The sequence below is a fragment of the Leucoraja erinacea genome, chromosome 10 (genome assembly GCF_028641065.1).
Source record: "Leucoraja erinacea ecotype New England chromosome 10, Leri_hhj_1, whole genome shotgun sequence".
NCBI lineage: Eukaryota > Metazoa > Chordata > Chondrichthyes > Rajiformes > Rajidae > Leucoraja > Leucoraja erinaceus.
In genome coordinates, this window is record NC_073386.1 from 60522181 (window position 1) to 60544036 (window position 21856).

General features: G+C 45.0%; 1 protein-coding gene across 3 annotated transcripts in view; it reads left to right on the plus strand.

Moving 5' to 3' along the window:
• Positions 1-21856, plus strand: part of ptprc (protein tyrosine phosphatase receptor type C) — a 209506-nt gene that overhangs the window by 160459 nt on the left and 27191 nt on the right. For all 3 annotated transcript variants that reach the window (XM_055642453.1, XM_055642454.1, XM_055642455.1), the window contains 9 exons: positions 3934-4145; positions 4257-4317; positions 7125-7233; positions 9742-9776; positions 9882-9991; positions 11118-11208; positions 14092-14168; positions 17298-17334; positions 19861-19958. In XM_055642453.1, coding sequence (XP_055498428.1) covers positions 3934-4145; positions 4257-4317; positions 7125-7233; positions 9742-9776; positions 9882-9991; positions 11118-11208; positions 14092-14168; positions 17298-17334; positions 19861-19958 — 830 coding nt within the window. The remainder of the gene's footprint in view (positions 1-3933; positions 4146-4256; positions 4318-7124; positions 7234-9741; positions 9777-9881; positions 9992-11117; positions 11209-14091; positions 14169-17297; positions 17335-19860; positions 19959-21856) is intronic.

Consider the following 21856-nt stretch of genomic DNA (forward strand, 5'->3'; position numbering starts at 1 on the left):
CAGGTGTAGCCAACCGCTGCTGACTGCCCGCACTCCCGCGGTCCTCCGCAGTCAGTCTCCATTTGGACTTAGTCCATGGTTACTTTCCTGTAACACATCCTCACAGAAATAGAACTAAACAACCTGAGAGTAAAGAATTTACCTGCAGGTCCGGTTTTAAACCTTCTGCTGCAGGGGCAACGCTCCATCCCCCTTCGAGCTTGGTGTCGAGGTCATTGTATGCAGCCGGGGTTTCCTAGTAGTTGGGCCTTCCCCCCGCTAGGCTGGGTATCCCCGCGGTTCCTGCAGCAGGGATATCCCCGCGGTCCCTGTGAAAGGGATAGCCGCGATATACATTGTCGGGTGGTATCTCCGCTGTATAGGTGCCACTGGCACCAGTATGAAGCCGCTGGCTCCAATGCTAACGGCCCGAGAGACGACTTCTCAGCCGCCCGCTGCACATATTTCGTGGTCTTTCAAGCGGCTGTGTGTCGGGGTATCCCTGCTGTGTTTCCCCAGGTGCCACCGGCACCAGTATGAAGCTGCTGACTCCAACGCCAGCGGCCCGAGAGGCGAATTCACCGCCGCCCGCTCCCGCATTCCGCGGTCTTTAAAGCGGCTATATTTCGGGGGGGTATCCCCGATGTTTTCGGGTATGCCCAAGGTCGTGACCAGTATTCCCTTGACTGGGTCCTCTGGACCTCGCCCCGGGCTTTACAGGACCTCTAAGTAGCGGTTGCTGCAGGAAGATAAAACCTGGAAAATGTTTAAAAAACTTACCTTCAGGTCTGACTGCTGGCAGGAGAATTGCGTCACCCTGCCAGTCATACGTAATGCGTACTCACGTGGCTCCGAAGTAAAATCTATCTATCTCTGCCTTAAAAATATCCATTGACTTGGCCTCCACAGCCTTCTGTGGCAAAGAATTCCACAGATTCACCACCCTCTGACTAAAGAAATTCCTCTTCATCTTCCTAAAGGAACGTCATTTAATTCTGAAACCTTCCCTTTTCAGGGCCTTTTGACAGAATGGATGTGGAGAGGATATTTTCACTAGTGGGAGAGTTTAGGATCAGAGGGCACAGCCTCACAAGAAAAGGATGTACCTTTAGAAAGGAGATGAGGAGGAATTTCTTTAGTCTGACGGTGGTGAATCTGTGGAATTCACTGTCACAGACGGCTGTGGATGCTGTCATAGGGTATTTTTAAGGCAGAGATACATTGATTCTTGATTAATGCGGCTGTCAGGGCTTATGGAGTGGGGGCAGGGGAATGGGGTTGAGAGGGAGAGATAGCTCAGCCATGAGTATAGGCGCAGGGAAGTTCTACTGCAGTTGTACAGGGTCTTGGTGAGACCACACCTGGAGTATTGCGTACAGTTTTGGTCTCCTAATCTGAGGAAGAACATTCTTGCTATAGAGAGAGTACAGAGAAGGTTCACCAGACTGATTCCTGGGATGTCAGGACTTTTATATGAAGAAAGACTGGATAGACTCGGTTTGTACTCGCTAGAATTTAGAAGATTGAGGGAGGATCTTATAGAAACTTACCAAATTCTTAAAGGGTTGGACATGCTCGATGCAGGAAGATTGTTCCTGATGTTGGGGAAGTCCAGAACAAGGGGTCACAGTTTAAGGATAAAGGGGAAATATTTGAGGACTGAGATGAGAAAAACACTTTTTAGAGAGTGGTGAATCTCTGGAATTCTCTGCCACAGAAGGTAGTTGAGGCCAGTTCATTGGCTATATTTGAGAGGGAGTTAGATGTGACCCTTGTGGCTAAAGGAATCAGGGGGTATGGAGAGAAGGCAGGAACAGGATACTGAGTTGGATGATCAGCCACAATCATATTGAATGGCGGTGCAGGCTCAAAGGGCCGAATGGCCTACTCCTGCACCTATTTTCTATGTTTCTATGATTGAATGGTGGAGTAGGCCTGAGGGGCTGAATGGCCTAATTCTGCTCCCAGAACCTGAGTTTAGTTTAGTTAAGTGCGGAAACAGGCCCTTCGACTCACCGAGGCCGTACTGACCAGTGATCCCCGAATATTATTACTACCCTACACACCATGGACAATTCTTTTTTTTTACATTTAATCCAAGCCCATTAAACATACAAACCTGTATGTCTTTGGAGTGTGGGAGGAAACCAGAGAACGCAGAGAAAACCCATGTGGTCACAGGGGGAATGTACAAACTTCGTACAGACAAACACCGCACCCGTAATCAGTACCGAACCCTTGTCTCTGGCGCTGTAAGGCTGTAGCTCCACCGCTGTGCCACCGTGCCACCCGAGTTTGTTGTGTTGTTCTGAAATGAAGGGTGTTCACAGAAAACAAATTGAGATGCACTCCTTCTAATAGATGCTGGTCTCTGATGAGTTCACCCCAGTTCTCAGCTATCAGTTGGGTTCAGCTTAGTTTAGTTTAAATTAGTTTATTTTATTTTGGATATACAGCAGGGAAACAGGCCCTTCAGCCGGCCAGTGATCACCTGTCCACTAGTTCTATCCTACACACTAGGGACAATGTACACAAACCAATTAACCAACAAACCTGAACGTCTGTGGGATGTGGGAGGAAACCGGAGCACCTGGAGAAAACGGCGGCACGGTGGCGCAGCGGTAGAGTTGCAGCCTTACATTGAATGCAACACCAGAGACCCGAGTGCCATCCCGACAACGGGTACTGTCTGTACGGAGTTTGTACGTTCTCCCCGTGACCTGCGTGGGTTTTCTCCGAGATATTCGGTTTCCTCCTACACTCCAAAGATATGCAGGTATGTAGGCAAATTGACGGTATAAATGTAAATTGTCCTTAGTATGTGCAGGGTAATGTTAATATGCGGGGATGGGGCATGGGCAAAAGGGCCTGTTTCTGCACCTTATACTAAAATAAAACGTACGTGGTGGTCTGAAGGGCCTGTCCCTATGTTCTATGTCCTGTGAACTTACAGGTGTTTGTACAATGTAGTACAGCACTACACATGCAGGGAGTCTCTGTCTCTTGTCTCCAAACGTTTGGTCTGTTCAATTGTAAAACTGTCACTGCCTCAAAGGGTCAAACACAACCATTGTGTTCAACTTGTACTCCTTTATCAATTGTTACACGGCCTTTTTCACACCTAGAAAATGATTAAGTTTAGTTCAGCTTAGTTTAATGTCATGTGTACTGAAGTACAGTGACACATTTTTGCTTGGTGTCATCCAGTCAATCAATCAACCTTTATTGTCATCTTGCAAGCAACAGTTGTACAGTGCAAAATGAAAAGACGTTTCCCAGTGAATAGCGGAGCATCGCACATGAAATTTAAAACACTTCACACATAATAACACTAAAAACAATCCAGTCCCTGATGGAACAATATAAATAGTTAAAAGCAGGTAAAACACAATGTTAAAATACAATAAACCAATCATAAAAATGTCCGGGGCAGCTGATTTTAGTGGCCAGTGCCAGTTATTAAAGTGTCCGTGCCAGCCGCAGAATCAAGTGACTGTGAGTACAGAGTGACTGTTTAGCAGCCTCACAGCCTGTGGTAGGAAGCTGTTTAGCAGTCTTGTAGTCCGGGCTTTGATGCTTCGATATCTCTTGCCTGATGGCAGGAGATCCAGGTGTATGTGGAGGGGGTGCAGTTTGTCCTTGGCAATTCTCTGAGCTTTTTTCAGACAGCGGCTCTGGAACAGTTCTTGCAGTCAGCAGAAAGACAATATATGAATACAATCAATAAATTCACATTGTATAGCTACATGATGAGGGACAGGACATTTCGACAGAACATTTTTAAAATATCAATTAATTTAGATTGTTTGAGAGTAAACTGTAAATAAGGCCAGTTTCTGCACTATATCGCTAAACTAAACTCTACTAAACAATGAGATATTTATTTAAAAGTAATAGAAAAGTGTGGATTTTCTTGCTTGGTTGGTGATTTTGACATTCTCCTTTTTGTAATAGGTCCAAAGACACTTGGAAATGAACCAGAGCGTGTCTTGATTGACCACAATACCATTGAATTGAAATGTAAAAATCTAAGTGAGAGCGAATACAACGGACGTGGTATTCAGTACTGGGCGCGCATAGACAATGCGAATTCTCCAATCAATCATACATCTTGTTATTTCAGATTCGAAAACCTGAACTATCTAACCTTATACAATAATGTACAGGTAACAGAAATTTGTTATTGGGAAGACTTATTTCAGTTCACATGCGGATGGGATAGAATTTTTGAGTGCGATAGTCAGATTTTACTAACACAACTGTTTTTCCTTTTACAGTTGATTATTGGCAATGGTTTTTGCAACACCTCAATTAAAGTCGAAGCGATTAAAACTTCATGTAAGTACATCACTATCACAGCCTGAAGGGTCCCGTTCCTAAAAACGTCACCTATCCATATTCTCCAGAGATGCTGCCTGACCCGCTGAGTTACTCCAGCACTCTGTGAAACGTCATCTATCCATGTTCTACACAAAAGTTTAGTTTTTTCTCCAGTGACACAGCGTGGAAACAGATCCTTCGGCCCACTGACTCCACACCCACCAGCAATAACCTGTGCACTAGTTCTATCATACATACTTGGGACAATTTTCCAAAACTACAAACCTGTACGTCTTCGGATTTTGGGAGGAAACCAAAGTTCTCTGAGAAAACCCATGCGGTTATGGGGAGAATGTACAAACTCTGCACCCTTAGACAGGATCGTCCCCAGGTCTCTGGCGCTGTAAGGCAGCAACTCTACCGCTGTGCCACATTATCTAAGTTATCCATAACTTATCACAAATGAATCTTGTAAGAAACATAGAAAGATAGAAAATAGGTGCAGGAGTAGGCCATTCGGCCCTTTGAGTATGATCATGGCTGATCATCCATCTCAGTATCCCGTACCTGCCTTCTCTCCATATCCCCTGATCCCCTTGGCCACAAGGGCCACATCTAACTCCCTCTTAAATATAGCCAATGAACTGGCCTCAACTACCCTCTGTGGCAGATAATTCCAGAGATTCACCACTCTCTGTGTGTGAAAAATGTTTTTTTCATCTTGGTTTTAAAGGATTTCCCCCTTATCCTTAAACTGTGACCCCTTATTCTGGACTTCTCCAACATCGGAACCAATCTTCCTACATCTAGCCTGTCCAACCCCTTAAGAATGTTGTAAGTTTCTATAAGATACCCCCTCAATCTTCTAAATTCTAGCGAGTACAAGCCGAGTCTATCCAGTCTTTCTTCATATGAAAGTCCTGACATCCCAGGAATCAGTCTGGTGAATCTTCTCTGTACTCCCTCTATGGCAAGAATGTATTTTCTCAGATTAGGAGACCAAAACTGTATGCAATACTCCAGGTGTGGTCTCACCAAGACCCTGTACAACTGCAGTAGAACCTCCCTGCTCCTATACTCAAATCCTTTTGCTATGAAAATTCTAGCAAAATTGCTGTATGCAATTTAAAGTTACCAGGCAAACACATTTTATCTTATCTTTCGTATCTTATTATAACTATAAAAACTCTGATCTTGGATGTGGGTGTGTGGGTGTGTACACGTACGTGTGTGCGTATAATCATACTTCTCGAAAAAACGACGCTCTGACGGTAACATTAATACATGTTCCAGTAGAGATTTATCCGGTGAAGTCAAAAATCAGCTTACCTGAAAATTTCCAGCTTTAACTCTTGAGTTATTCATCAAAATGTTCAAAATTTTTAAATAATGACGTCATCCCGATTCCCACGAGCCTCCCGGCTCATCTTTCCAGAACATTCGCAACGGTCATTCCCACTTTGCGAGCTAAATGTGAACAAAGCTTCTAGCTTCTGACTTCCACATCTTTAAAGATAAAAGTCGGATTGAATTTCTCTTTTTTATGCTTTAAATTTGAAATTTTTAATGCATTAATGTTGCTTTAAAGACTTCGCTGTAGGTCTAACATTTAACATTTAATTTCAAAGACAGCATTTTTTTTGTCATTACTGTTTCAATGAAAATTGACGTCACCCTCCGACCCCTCTAATCCCCCCAACCCCCCCACCCGGGCTCCAGATTGAAGCTGCTGAATTCCTTTGGTTGAAGCGCACCCCGCTGTCCGCTCCCTTCCTCCTCTCCTCCTTCTTTCCCCCCTTCCTTCCCCCCCATTACCCCCCCTTTCCCACCCTTTTCCCCCTCTTCCTCCCCCTCCCCTCTTTCACCCCCTCTTTCACTTCCTCTTCCTCCCCTCTCTCTTCCCTCCCTCTCACCCCCCCCCCCCCCTCCCTCCCCTTCCTCCTCTCCCACTCACGAGTGACGTCACCTCCCTCCCCCCCCGGTTTTTCACTGTGTTCCACGCACTGCGAGTGATGTCACCCTCCGACTCCCGCGAGCCTCTCGGCTCATCTTTCCAGAACGTTCGTGTGCCTCCTTGGGTGTCGTCACATCAAAGCGGTGTGGAGGTTAAAAAGTACAATTTAATCTATGTAAACACATTTAAATATATTATTTCTTCATCTCACTTACACACTTTGCCTTAATTTTATCTTCCATCAATGTTACTTTTCAAATGTTAATGTGTAGATAGGAATTAAAACAATATTGCAGCTTTGGTCACAAGGACCAAACGGCCTACTTCTGCAATTTCAAACATTTGTTATATTCTGGTGAAATGCGACACTTTAGCGCCAAGATTAAGCGGGGAATCTGCAGTGATTGCAGCCCTGACTGGGCCCACACTCTCTCTCTCTCTCTCTCTCTCTCTCTCTGCCTCTCTCCCTCTCTCCTCTCTCTCTCTCCCCCTCTCTCCCTCTCTCCCTCTCTCTCTCTCTCTCTCTCCCTCTCTCTCTCCTCCCCTCTCTCCCCCCCCCCCCCCCTCTCTCTGTCACCCACTCCTCTCTCTGTCCCCCTCTGTGTCTCTGTCCCCCCTCCCTCTCTAGATGTGCCTGTGAGTTGGGGGCTATGTATGAGTGGATAGGGCGGGGATGGGGTAAAATGAGCGAATGAATAATATTAATATAATACCAAATGGGATGGTTAGTTTGTGTGTGGGGTGGTTAGTGTGTGTGTGTGACGCAGCAGGCCGCCCCCCGCAACCGCACATTGAGGAGACGGGTCACACTTGGTGTAGTATATATTAAATATTCCATTGCTGTCACTGATAGTAGAATTTTACATTACAGACAATGACAAAGCATTAATTGGATTCCTGGCATTTCTGATCATTGTTACCACTATAGCACTGGTCATTGTCCTCTACAAAATATATGTCTTGCAGAGGAAATCTTCAAGGTATGTACTTGGCTCAGTTAAAAATGGTTGGACTTACACGTAAAATCAGTGGATAGTATGGATGTGGAGAGGATGTTTCCACTAGTGGGAGAGTCGAGGACCAGAAGGCACAGCCTCGGAATAAAATGACGTTCCTTTAGAAAGGAGTAGAGAAGGAACGTCTTTGGCTAGAGGGCGGTGGATCTGTGACGTTCATAGCCACGGATGGCAGTGGAGGCCAAGTCGGTGGATATTCATAAGGCAGAGTTCGAGAGGGTCTATTTTGAAATGCTGATTGATTGATTACTAAGTCTCCAAGTTTACGGGGAGAAGGCAGGAGAATGGGGACGAGTGGGAAAAATAAATCTATCAATAAAATAGACGGATCTGGATTGGAAAGGATCTGGGGTAAACGTGGGCATATGTGATGGGGGATTTGGTCTGAAGGGCCTGTTTCTGCGTTGTATGCCTCTATAACTCTGTATCTTCTACTGTTGAACTTCAAGTTTGAAATTCCTGGATGATGCCATTCAAGTAAGAGTCAAGAGTGTTGATTTGTCATATATATTGACAATGGGTCAATAATAGTCAAGGAGTCATGCAGCAGGGGTAAGGCCTTTCAACCCAACTCGCCCAAGCTAGTTCTTGATTGCCCTTGTCTGGGTAAAAGACTGCATGCATTCACCCTATCTATGATTGATGTACTTATTTGCTGCAGCTCAACAGACACATGTATGCAATAATGCATGTATAAATATATCATGATCAATAAACCAATAACGGTAGTCCAAAATAGCCACAATCAGACAAAATTGCAGTCCACAGTGCATCCAAATACATGGACATCACAGTTGCTGCTTCACTGTTGAGGAGTCTTCAAGGGCAATGCAATGGTTCAGTGGGAGACCTGTACCTCCTTCTGGCATGCATTCACTGCAACTTGGCCAATACATCCAAGTAATTCCTCGGGGTGATCACTGGTGTCAAGGTCAGGGATATCAGTGGTGTGGAATTAAATGCTTTCCAACACTGAACTACATTTACAGCACAAAGGTCCTTGTATTTACCTCCCTGACCCTGGGTATTTACCCATAGATCCTGGGTATTTACCCCCTGACCCTGGATATCTAACTCCCTGACCCAGGGTATTTACCCATAGATCCTGGGTATTTACCCCCTGACCCTGGATATCTAACTCCCTGACCCAGGGTATTTACCCCCCTGACCTGGGTATTTACCCCCTTGACCCTGGGTATTTACCCCCTTGAAACTGGTTATTTACCCCTTGACCCTGGGTATTTACCCACCAGCACGGCATATCAGAGGGGTATTTTGCCAAAGAGTGTGCTGGGCTCCGCCGTGTACTGCATGCCGTGACAGGCGAGCAAGTAGCCAGCCAGAGGACGGGATTCGTGTCGTAACAAGGGCTGGTCGATCCGAGATCTGAGATCCTGAGGTATCTGCAGTCTCCCAAGAAAGCCATTTCCACAGATGTGTAAATACCTGAGCTTGCTCCAGTACTCCCAGCATGTGGACCGCACTTTGGACTTTGCACTAGTTTTTGTAAACAAAGGCAAAATATGCCGCCTGTGCATTTGTGGATTGTGCAAATTAACTTTATTCGCTTGGGCACCTGCGGTATGAATATTGATTTCTCTAACTTCAAGTAACCCTTGCATCCTCTCTCTCTCTCTGTCCCTCCCCACCCTAGTTTTATTGGCCTCCTGCTGAGTTTCACACCTATTATTCATTGCCAGCTGCATGGAGGACAGGAATGTGTGGTGCGTCCGTCACCGTGCCCGTCGGAAACCAGCACCATTGCGTCGCTAATGTTTTCAACGATGAATTAATTATGCATTATCATGTCCCCCACAGCCAACAATGAACCATTGTGGGCTCCACCTTTTCTTGATCATCCTTGCTGGCTTAGACCTGTTTTTTTTTTGCATATCTTTCATTAATTTGTTATAATTACCTTTTCATATCCCTCAGTTCCCTCCCCACTGACTCTGTCAAAAGAAGGGTCACAAACCAAAACATCACCCATTCCTTTACTCCAGAGATTCTGCCTGAATTACTCCAACTTTTTGTGTCTAACCCAATATGTCAACTTAGTTGGCATAGACAAGGTGGGCCGAAGGGCCTGTTTCCATGCTGTACGGCTATGGCTCTGAGTGAAAGCAAGTAAATTTGTCTTATCTGGAATTTTCTCAATTAATATATTATTTAATAATTAATATATAATTATTATTAATTAATATATTATTAATATATAAATATTGGATAGGTATATGGACGGGAAAGGAATGGGGGGTTATGGTCTGAGTGCAGGTAGATGGGACTAGGGGAGAATAAGTGTTCGGCACGGACTAGAAGGACCGAGATGGCCTGTTTCCGTGCTGTAATTGTTATATGGTTACAATATTAGTATAACTTTGGTTATTAATTCTGATCACATTTATTAATGGTACTTTCTCCTTGATCTGACAGTGATAGGTGACTATTCTGTTTCTTTCTTGCCCTTATTAGACACCCCGAAGAATCGGTGGAGCTTATTGGACATGGTCAGTTCCCAATTTTCCCCCTTCATTTTTACTTGAGTATCAGCACTAAGTCCTGTCTCTGGGAATATCTCTTGGTTTTAACATCTAACGTTGACCTTGTTGCAGATGATGAGAAGCAGCTGCTTACTGTGGAGCCTATCCTTGCCGAACAACTGATCGATGCCTACAGGAGAAAGCAGGCGGATGAATCCAGGTTATTCCTAGCGGAGTTCCAGGTAACTGGTCAATGGTTCCATCCCCCAAGCCTCCAACACTTTAGTGTTGGTTGCACATTGTAAGAGCAGAGGCAATGATGACGGGTGTTCTGAAGGAGAGGGCAGCAATATTGGGGAGCAACTATCATATGAAGGGCAGGTGAGCTGGACAGGGTGCAAAATCATGAGAGGAATAGATCGGACGCACAGAGCCTCTTGCCCAGAGTAGGGGAATCGAGAACTGGAGGACATTGGTTTAAGGTGAGGGGGGGGAGGCTTAATAGGAACCTAGTGGTAACTTCTTTACACAAATGGTGGTGGGTGTATGGAACGAGCTGCCAGAGGAGGTAGTTGAGCCAAGTACTATCGTGACGTTTATGAAATATTTAGACAGGAACATGGATAGGACATGTTTTGAGGGAAATGTGTCAAATGATGGTTGGTGGGACTGGTGTAGATGGGACACATTGATCACCATGAGTAATTTGGGCTGAAGGGCCTGTTTCCATGCTGTAAGACTCTGTGACTCTATAAGGCATGTAGAATAAGTGTCAGCAGTTTGTGCAGAATGAACACGCAAAAGGAAAAGAAAAACCTTCTCTTACGCGCCACTAATTATGAATATTGAATTCTCCAATTCGAGGTAACAAGTTAACAAACAATTATTTCTTAGCTCTTCTCTTCTCCGTATAAAGGATTTGCACCCTTTCCTTCCCATCCCCCTCTCCTTCCACCTATATTCCTTCCTCCAGCTTCACAATTCGCACCTCCTTTATCCTTGTCTAACATCTTTTGTCCTTTTTCCACCAATCAGCCTATCACCCCCACACCTGTATGCACCAATCGCATGCCAGGATTTGACCCCTTCCCCTCTTCCAGCTTTCTTCCTCCTCCTTCAGTCTGAAGACGAGTCTCAACCCGAAACGTCACCCATCCCTTTTCTCCAGAGATAAAGGAAACAGGCCATTGTTAGCTGTGGGTGAGGTGAAAATGAGTTATAGACACTGAGACTCAACAAGGTGACTTTAAAGCTGGGACCACGTGGGTGCGGGAGGGATGTTAGGTAACAATAACAGAAGTAAATTAAATAAGAAACGTGACATTTATACCAGTTGCAATTAATGTTTCTTTGACATTTTTATTCCAGAGCATTCCGAGGGTTTTCACCAAATTTTCAGTCAAGGAGGCTCGTAAAAATTGTAACGTGAACAAGAATCGTTACGTGGACATCCTGCCATGTGAGTCTCAGTGATCCTGCTAACTGGTTTCAGACATTTATTCAGCTGGAGAAGCAATGAACTGCAGATGCTGGTGTACACAAAAAGACAGAGTGCTGCTGCTTTTTGTAAACCAGCATCTGCACTCCAGTACTTTGTGCCTTGATATGTTTTTAACTGAGGTGTTTCTCTTTAATGACAGAACAGTATGTTTCCATAGCATATCTTAGTATGAAATAGCACCAAGAAAGTTGAAGGAGTTTGTCTGTGTAATGCAGCTGTATAGGTTGAAGAAGCATTCTTTATTAAGTATATTAGTCTTTGGAAACAGGCTCTCTGGAGCACAGAATCCACACAGATCATCAATCACTTGTACATTAGTTCTAGGGACAATTTAAAGAAGCCAATTAACTGACAACCCAGCAAGATTTTGGAACATGGGAGGAAACTGGAGCACCCGGAGAAATACCACGTGGTCACAGGGAGAATGTACAAACTTTGTACAGGCAGCATGCAGTCAGATTTCACCACCTCCAACGTGACCCCACCACTCGCCACATCTTCCCAGCTCTCCCCCCCCCCCGTCTGCTTTCCGCAAAGACCGCTCCCTCTGTAACTCCCTGGTCAATTCTTTTCTTCCCTTCCCTCCCACACCACTCCCTCCCCGGGCACTTTCCCTTGCAACCGCTAGAGATGACACACTTGTCAATTTACCTCCCCCCTCCACTCCATTCAAGGACCCAAGCAGTCGTTCCAGGTGCGACAGAGGTTCACCTGCATCTCCTCCAACCTCATCTATTGCATCCGCTGCTCTAGATGGCAACTGATCTACATCGGTGAGACCAACCGTAGGCTTAGCGATCGTTTTGCCGAACACCTCCGCTCGGTCCGCATTAACCAACCTCATCTCCCTGTGGCTCAGCACTTCAACTCCCCCTCCCCTCCCATTCCGAATACAACCTTTCTGTCCTGGGTCTCCTCCATGGCCAGAGTTAGCACCACCAAAATTGGAGGAGCAGCACCTCATATTCCACTTGGACAGTTTGCACCCTAGCGGCATAAACATTGACTTCACCAATTTCCGGTAGCCCTTGCTGCCTCCTCCCTTCTCAGCTCTCCCTCAGTCCTCGGGCTCCTCTTCTTCTTTTCTCCTTTCTTCTGCCCCCCCCCCCCCCCCACCCTACATCAGTCTGAAGAAGGGTTTTGGCCCTAAACGTTGCCTAATTCCTTCGCTCCATAGATGCTGCCGCACCCACTGAGTTTCTCCAGCACTTTTGTCTACCAGCATGCAGTCAGGATTGAACCCTGTCTCTGTAAGGCAGCAACTCTACCGCTGCGCCACCGTGCCACCTAAACTTGTACACCATTACTTTGCAACAGTCAAAAAACATGTGCTTTATATAGAAAAGAGAGCTTTCGATCAAATGCTAGAGGCCATCGCCTTAAGGTGAGAGCAGCAAGGTTTAAAAACGATGTACAAGATAAGTTTTTTTACACAGAGGGAGGTGGGTGCCTGAAGTGTGCTGCTAGTGATAGAGATGGAGGCAGATGGATGACAGTAAGTGTTTAAGAAACATTTGGATAGGCACATGGAATGCAGGGATATGGATTATGTGCAGCAGATGAGTCTTGGCATTATGTTCAGCACAGACAACCGTGTGCTGGGTTAATGCTGTGAAAATCATTTGGCCAAGTTCAAGTGAGTTTATTGTCATGTGTCCCTGTATAGGACAATGAAATTCTTGCTTTGCTTAAGCACACAGAAAAAATAGTAGTCATTTACTACAAAACAGATAAATGTGTCCATATACCATGATATAAATATATACACACATGAATAAATAAACTGGTAAAGTGCAAATAACAGAAAGTGGTTATTAATAATCAGAGTTTTGTCCGAGCCAGGTTTAATAGCCTGATGGTTACACAAAAAAGCTGGAGAAACTCAGCGGGTGCAGCAGCATCTATGGAGCGAAGGAAATAGGCAACGTTTCGGGCCGAAACCCTTCTTCAGACCCTTCTTAATAGCCTGATGGCTGTGGGGAAGTAGCTATTCCTGAACCTGGTTGTTGCAGTCTTCAGGCTCCTGTACCTTCTACCTGAAGGTAGCAGGGAGATGAGTGTGTGGCCAGGATGGTGTGGGTCTTTGATGATACTTATCAAAGTATCTGACTTGAATGGCATGGAGAAGGTAGACCAAATGGCTTATCTCTGTTAAAACGCAGACTCTTTTAAGTCTCTATAACTCTAAGACAAGGCTCTGTTAAGACTGTGAGACTCTTCAAGCCCCACAACAAGTACGTAAGACTCTGAGACAAAGCTCTAAGATTCTAAGATAGAAAATGCTGGAGTAACTCAGCGGGACAGGCAGCATCTCTGGAGAGAAGGAATGGGTAATGTTTCGGGTTGAGACCCGTCTGCAGACTGAGAGTTAGGGGAGAGGGAGCCACAGAGATAAGGAAGTGCAAGTTACAAAGACGAGACATCAAAGTGGATGCAGCTTAAGGAAAATGTAGAATAGATAATTATTAGCTTGGAGAAGGTGACAACGAAGCATACAGAGATAAAATGTAATCAGTGGGCCAGTTAGACTGGTCGGAGAACTGGGAATGTGGCGGAGCGAGAGTGAAAGCAAGGGTTATTTGAGGGAGAAGTCAATGTTTATACCGCTGGGTTGTAAACTGCCCAAGCGAAATATGAGATGCTGTTCCTCCAATTAGCGCTGGGTCTCACTCTGACAGTGGAGGAGGCCCAGGATAGAAAGGTCAGTGTGGGAATGGGGAGGAGTGTAAAAGAGTTTCAGCATTCTATGACTGAGCTGATGAATGGATTTAGCTTGGAACATCTCCTCGCTACCTCAATGAATCTTTCCAATTAGACTAAAGGCTTGCATTTTCTCTGCAGATGATCATAACCGTGTGCAACTTTCTCCAGTGTCCGGCGAGCATGGGTCAGATTACATCAACGCTAGCTTCATTGACGTAAGTGTGAATGCTCAGCGCTGACGGCCGGGTTGTACGTAAGAATTTAATATTGGGTACTTTGACGGCATCCTGAGTGTTGAAACAAAATATGCTGGAAGGGTAATGTGTTCTTTGTCAGCATACTGAATTTACAGGTTAAAACAGGAGGCAGCCCCCGACCAAAACAGGAAATCCAGTTCTACTGGCAATTAATTCTTAAAGGGTTGACGGTGGATATGCAATGGAAGACATTTAAAGACTGCATGGATGAACTACAACAATTGTTCATCACAGTTTGTCAAAAGAATAAATCAGGGAAGTTAGTGCATCCATGGATAACAAGGGAAATCAGGGATAGTATCAAAGCAAAAGATGAAGCGTACAAATTAGCCAGAAAAAGCAGCCTACCAGAGGACTGGGAGAAATTCAGAGACCAGCAGAGGAGGACAAAGGGCTTAATTAGGAAAGAGAAAATAGATTATGAAAGAAACTGGCAGGGAACATAAAACCTGACTGCAAAAGCTTTTATAGATATGTGAAGAGAAAGAGATTAGTTAAAACAAATGTAGGTCCCTTGCAGTCAGAAACAGATGAATTGATCATGGGGAACAAGGACATGGCAGACCAATTGAATAACTACTTTGGTTCCGTCTTCACTAAGGAAGACATAAAAAATCTCCCGGAAATAGCAGGGGACCGCGGGTCAAAGGAGATGGAGGAACTGAGTGAAATCCAGGTTAGCCGGGAAGTGGTGTTAGGTAAATTGAATGGATTAAAGGCTGATAAATCCCCAGGGCCAGATAGGCTGCATCCCAGAGTACTTAAGGAAGTAGCTCCAGAAATAGTGGATGCATTAGTGATAATTTTTCAAAACTCTTTAGATTCAGGAGTAGTTCCTGAGGATTGGAGGGTAGCAAACGTAACCCCACTTTTTAAAAAGGGAGGGAGAGAGAAAACGGGGAATTACAGACCAGTTAGTTTAACATCGGTAGTGGGGAAACTGCTAGAGTCAGTTATTAAAGATGGGATAGCAGCACATTTGGAAAGTGGTGAAATCATTGGACAAAGTCAGCATGGATTTATGAAAGGTAAATCATGTCTGACGAATTTTATAGAATTTTTCGAGGATGTAACTAGTAGTGGATAGGGGAGAATCAGTGGATGTGTTATATCTGGACTTTCAGAAGGCTTTCAACATGGTCCCACATAAGAGATTAGTATACAAACTTAAAGCACATGGTATTGGGGGTTCAGTATTGATGTGGATAGAGAACTGGCTGGCAAACAGGAAGCAAAGAGTAGGACTAAATGGGTCCTTCTCAGAATGACAGGCAGTGACTAGTGGGGTACTGCAAGGCTCAGTGTTGGGTCCCCAGCTATTTACAAGCTATTTACAATATATATTAATGATTTGGACGAGGGAATTGAATGAGTGTCAAGTTTGCGGATGACACTAAGTTGGGGGGCAGTGTTAGCTGTGAGGAGGATGCTAGGAGTCTGCAAGGTGACTTGGATAGGCTGGGTGAGTGGGCAAATGCATGGCAGATGCAGTATAATGTGGATAAATGTGAGGTTATCAATTTTGGTGGCAAAAACAGGAAAGCAGACTATTATCTAAATGGTGGCCAATTAGGAAAAGGGGAGATGCAGCGAGACCTGGGTGTCATGGTACACCAGTCATTGAAAGTAGGCATGCAGGTGCAGCAGGCAGTGAAGAAAGCGAATGGTATGTTAGCATTCATAGCAAAAGGATTTGAGTATAGGAGCAGAGAGGTTCTACTGCAGTTGTACAAGGTCTTGGTGAGACCACACCTGGAGTATTGTGTACAGTTTTGGTCTCCAAATCTGAGGAAGGACATTATTGCCATAGAGGGAGTGCAGAGAAGGTTCACCAGACTGATTCCTGGGATGTCAGGACTTTCATATGAAGAAAGACTCGGTTTGTACTCGCTAGAATTTAGAAGATTGAGGGGGGATCTTATAGAAATGTACAAAATTCTTAAGGGGTTGGACAGGCTACATGCAGGAAGATTGTTCCCGATGTTGGGGAAGTCCAGGACAAGGGGTCACAGCTTAAGGATAGAGGGGAAATCCTTCAGGACCGATATGAGAAAAACATTTTTCACACAGATAGTGGTGAGTCTCTGGAATTCTCTGCCACAGAAAGTAGTTGAGGCCAGTTCATTGGCTGTATGGTTAGATGTGGCCCTTGTGGCTAAAGGGGTCAGGGGGTATGGAGAGAAGGCAGGTACAGGATACTGAGTTGGATGATCAGCCATGATCATATTGAATAGCGGCACAGGCACGAAGGGCCGAATGGCCTACTGCTGCACCTATTTTCTATGTTTCTGTGTTTCTATGTTTACTCTTGGTCCTCTCTGGACCAAGTGTTGACTTGCATGAATGCTTCTCAAGATCTCCACATCCGAGTTATCATTCCTCAGGAGATGATCCAGCGTGGCAAGAAGATAGTGCTTTAATGCTCCTTGTCTTGCCTTTCACTTTGCAAGCCAACTCTTATGACTGTCTGCCTCTTGATTACACTCAATCCAGGTGACTATTTGTGTACTAGCCACAGAAGTAGATCGACAATCACATATTACAATCCCTCCACACACTTAAATCTCTACTCCGACAGCAACACTTCCCTTATCATGTACGTACACACTGTAAATAGCTCGATTGTAATCATGTATTGTCTTTCTGCTGACTGGATAGCACATAACAAAAGCTTTTCTTTGTGCCCTGGTACACATGACACCAAACTGAACTGAACTGATAGACAAGAGCAAACTGCTGGAAGAACTGAATGAACTGGCGGCCATCCAGACGAAATGTCCTGACCTGTAACGTCATCTGTCCATTCCTGCCATGGATGCTGCCTGACCCGTTGAGTTCCTCCAGCACTTTTTGGTTTTTGCTCCAGATCCCAACAACTGTGGTCTCTCGATCTTTGTTCCAATGAGACCCAAGGTTTTGTAGACCTCGATATTCAAGCTACTTCCAACACATGCATTTTGAACAGACTATTAGTGACGATTGTAAAACTCCCTCCATAACTCCATTGTTGTTCATTCTCTCCATTGCTGGCTAATTATTGACCATTTCATTACTGTTGTTTTCAACATTATTATCTTTTTAATGCAGGGCTTCAACGAACCGCGGAAGTACATTGCTGCCCAAGGTACATTTCATTCTATACAGGTTTTATTGTTCCAGCTAATGTCACGATGCAACTTTAATGAACAGCTTGCTAATTAACGTTGGGTGTCTATCCAGCAGTTGAATCGTTTCAAAGCCAAATCTAATGGAGATTAGTAGCCAAGTTACAGATAATTGCAGATATCTCCTGTATGGAGTTGAAGTAGGTACAATGACAATATTTAAAGCAAATCGGGATAGGTATATACTGCATTGAAACCAGCCCCTCTGCCCAACTTGCTCAAGCCAACCAGGATGCCCCATCTACACAGGTCCTACCTGCCTGCATTTATTTAACCCATATCCCTCTAAAGGATAGAACTTGTGCAAGGATGATTGCTGGTCGACGTTGGGCCGAGAGGCCTGTTTCCACGCTGTATTTCTAAAGTCTAAAATGAAGTTTGAATTCCCTGTTTGTTAATGGAATGATCAGGGCAGCTGTCCTGCTAGGATCCTGGTGATGTGGGACTCATCTCCGTGTTGTTACTCCTCGTGAGCTGATGTAGCTACGGCACAGCGGGGATAGCACGGTGCAGCAGCGCTAGAGTTGCTGCCTCACAGCACCACATACCCAGGTTTGATCCTGATTACGGGCACTGTCTGTACGCAGTTTGTACATTCTCCCTGTGACCGCGTGGGTTTTCACCGAGTGCTCTGGTTTCCTCCCACGTTCCAAAGAAGTGTAGGTTTGTAGATTAATTGGCTTCTATAAATGATCCCTATTGTGCAGGATGGAACTAGTGTTCGGGGTGATCGCTGATTAGTGAGGACTAGATGGGCTGAAGGGCCTGTTTCCACACTGTGTCTCTAAACTCTAAAGTAAGGTCTAAAGACTCTGTTGATGGAATAATCAGAGCAGATTTTCCTGCCTGGATTTGAGAGTCCTCTGAGGTGATGCATCAATGCAGTAACACCATGAGCTGATGTAGCTACTTGCATGGAGTCACCTAACCATATAGACTATTCCACCCTCAGATTCCCGACAAAGTGCACTAAGGCAGGTGACACTTGTTGACACTCCTCTCCTATATACTGTAAAGCACTTGCCCTCGATGCACAGCCCCCACCCTGCCTGTAGTGTTAGCAGTGAAGCAGGTGTGTTGGAACCAATGGCAGTGTCATGGAAACAGCAAGTTACCTCAAGCCCAATTTAACAACCGACACCTGGAGGTTACACCACAGGGGGAAGTCCCTATGAGAAGTGATAGAATGGGCTGCCAAACTTTAAATCCCATTCCCACACTGATCTTTCTGCCCTGGGCCTCCTCCACTGTCAGAGTGAGGCCCAGCGCAAATTGGAGGAACAGCACCTCATATTTCACTTGGGCAGTTTACACCCCAGCGGTATGAATATTGATTTCACTAACTTCAAGTAAACCTGGCATCCCCTCTCTCTCCATCCCTCCCCCAACTAAGTCGTTGTACCAGCTTCAAAGTCGTCGTGTTGAGTCTCATTGTAACTTGTTGTCACCTAGCCCACAGCTAACAATGGCCTGTTTCCTTTATCATCAATGCTTTTTTGCATATTTTTCATTCATTTGTTCTACATCTCTCCACATCACCGTCCAAATCTCTCGTTTCCCTTTTCCCTGAATCTCAGTCTGAAGAAGGGTCTCGACCCAAAACGTCACCTATTCCTTTTCTCCAGAGATGCTGCCTGTCCCGCTGAGTTACTCCAGCTTCTTGTTTCTATCTTCGGTTTAAACCAGCATCTGCAATTCCTTCCTACACAGAATGGGTTTTAGGTTTAACACGAGGCACTTCAGACTCTGTCCAAGAGGGGGAAATGTGAGACTAATTAGTGTTGCTGGTCATTTGTAAGAAACAAATTAGTGGATATTTCCGTAAAACTGGCGGGCTAGTTGGTTTGTAGACAAAAAGATTAGCGCAGATGAAAGAAAGAGGGGGCTATGGAACATGGGCTGGTAAATAGGATTAGTGTAAATGAGTTCTTAATGGATAACATGGACATTTCTTGGTTAGTAAGGGCATCAAAGGTTACGGGGAGAATGGGGTTGTGAGGGAAAGATAGAACTTGTGATCAATGGGCCAAATGGCCTAATTTTCCTCCTATGTCTCCATACTACAAATCTCTACAATACTACAAATCTCAGGATTGAACCCAGGTATCTGGCACTGGTCGGCAGCAACTCTACCATTGTGCCACTGTGCTGCACTGTGTGTTAATGCCGCTGGGTGTCATTTAATGTAGGTTAATTTAATGTAGGTTTGTAGGTTAATTGGCTTGCTAAATGTAAAAATTGTCCCTAGTGGGTATAGGATAGTGTTAACGTGCGGGGATCAATGGTCGGCACGGACCTGGTGGGCCGAAAGGGCCTGGTTCCACGCTGTATCTCTAAACTAAACTAATTTAACAGCTTATGCTGTTCTCTCTCTCCCTCGTATGTATCTGCACTCCACTCATTTAGAGCCATCACATCAATGAGGCCCTGGCCCCGCATGTCTGCCATGTTTGCACGGTGGTGATTTCTGACCGTTTCTTTCTCAGGACCGAAAGAGGAAACAGCTGATGATTTCTGGAAAATGGTGTGGGAACAGAAAGTGACTGTTGTCGTCATGGTGACTCGCTGCGAGGAAGGGAAGCGGGTAAGATACATTCTCACAACTCACGCCACAACTTCCGTCACTAACCTCCTGTGCACCCTACTCAGACATTTCCAACTGGATTGTACACACTGGGTCCTGGAGACAATAACAAAAACAGCAGCGGGTGCTGCAAAGGATGGATCAGTCGGCAGGCCAGGCCGCATCTGTGGAGAGAGAACACGGCAATCTTCAGCATTCAGAACTCCTTTGGCAGATCTGGGAAACAAGTAAACAAGCTGGTTTTCAATGGGAGAGATGGAAGAATAAAGGTAAAGACAGAATGGGAAGATGTTGAAAAGTGTCGAGAGAGTTTGATTGTCCAATGTCCCAAAACGGAACACAGAATCATACAGCATGGAAACAGGCCCTTCAGCCCATCTTGCCTACTCCGGCCAACACCCCACCTGCATGCGTTTGCCCCATATCCCTCTAAACCTCTCCTATTCATGTACCCATCTAAATGTTTCTTAAACATTGCAATGGTACGTTCCACAACTACCTCCTCTGGCAGCTCGTTCTATACACCCACCACCCTTTGTGAAAAAGCTACCCAACCAGTGAGCATCCTAATTCCTACTTGCAGCAGCACAACAGCTGTGTACACATAGTTTTCAAGTACAATTAGGTAGAGCAAAGGGGAAGATACAGAGTGCAGAGTATAGTTCTCAGCATTGTAGCGCACCAGTTCCAGAGATAAGTCCAATGTCCACAATGGGGTAGAGGTGAATCGGACTGCACCCTAGCTTATGGAATGAATGCTCAGAAGCCTGCTAACAGAGAGAAAGAAGCTGTTCCTGATTGTGGAGGTGAAACCAGGAAAATCTCTAAATGGGAAGCAACTGAAGGCTGTATTATTAAATATATTAGAAGAGAATGTACATATATTTCTGAATGCTAAAGGTGTAGACACTCAAGGCTTCCTAACAAATAATTTCAGCACTCTTTCCAGTTTAATGCTCCCTGTACTACAGCAGGGTGACCAATACAAAACACAATACAATACTTCAAGTGTTCGGCCTCTCCAAGTCTTCCACAACCAGATGTGCTTTCTGATCACACTGGTCCAAGACAGGTGAAAGATCAGACATTGACCACCAAATTATGCCTTCGTATCCAATACATTGTCGGGGCTATTTGTCGTAGAATTTTTCAGCCTGCAGGTTCAATGTGTAGGTTCAGCCTACAGGCTCAAAGGGCTCTCGTGCAAAGTAGACACAGAATGTTTTTTTTAGTTTTAGAGATACAGCACGAAAACAGGCCCTTCTGTCCACCGACCAGCGATCTCTGCACATTAACACTAGTCTACACACATTATTGCCAATTTACACTTATACCAAGCCAATTAACCTCCAAACCTGTACATCTTTGGAGTGTGGAAGGAAACTGAAGAACTTGGAGAAAAAACCCACGCGATCACAGGGAGAATGTACAAACTACAAATGCTGGAGTAACTCTGCGGGTCAGGCAGCATCTCTGGGGAACAGGTATACGTGACGTTTCGGATCTGAACTCGTCTTCAGAATGAAAGATGGAGATGGCCAGGGTCGGCAACAGATGGCCTCGGGAAGGGTGGAGTCCGTAATGGCCCATTGTAGGCTGGGGAAGATGTGCCGATGGCAGGGATACAAGGAAGTGAACAGTGGAAATGGTGGAATGACTAGGGCAGGAGTGAGGAGGGGAAAGGAATGTAAGAGTTACATGAAATTGGAGAAATCAACGTTCATACCACTGGGTTCTAAACTATCCAAGCGAATTATGTACAAAGTAAACAGAACATCCTGTTTATTCTCAGCAGGGCAGACAGTATCTGTGGAAAGAGAAAATGAGTGAACACAAGTTAACAAAGGTGGATGAAGAGTCTTGGACGTAAAATATCAACTCTCTCTCTCTACGGATGT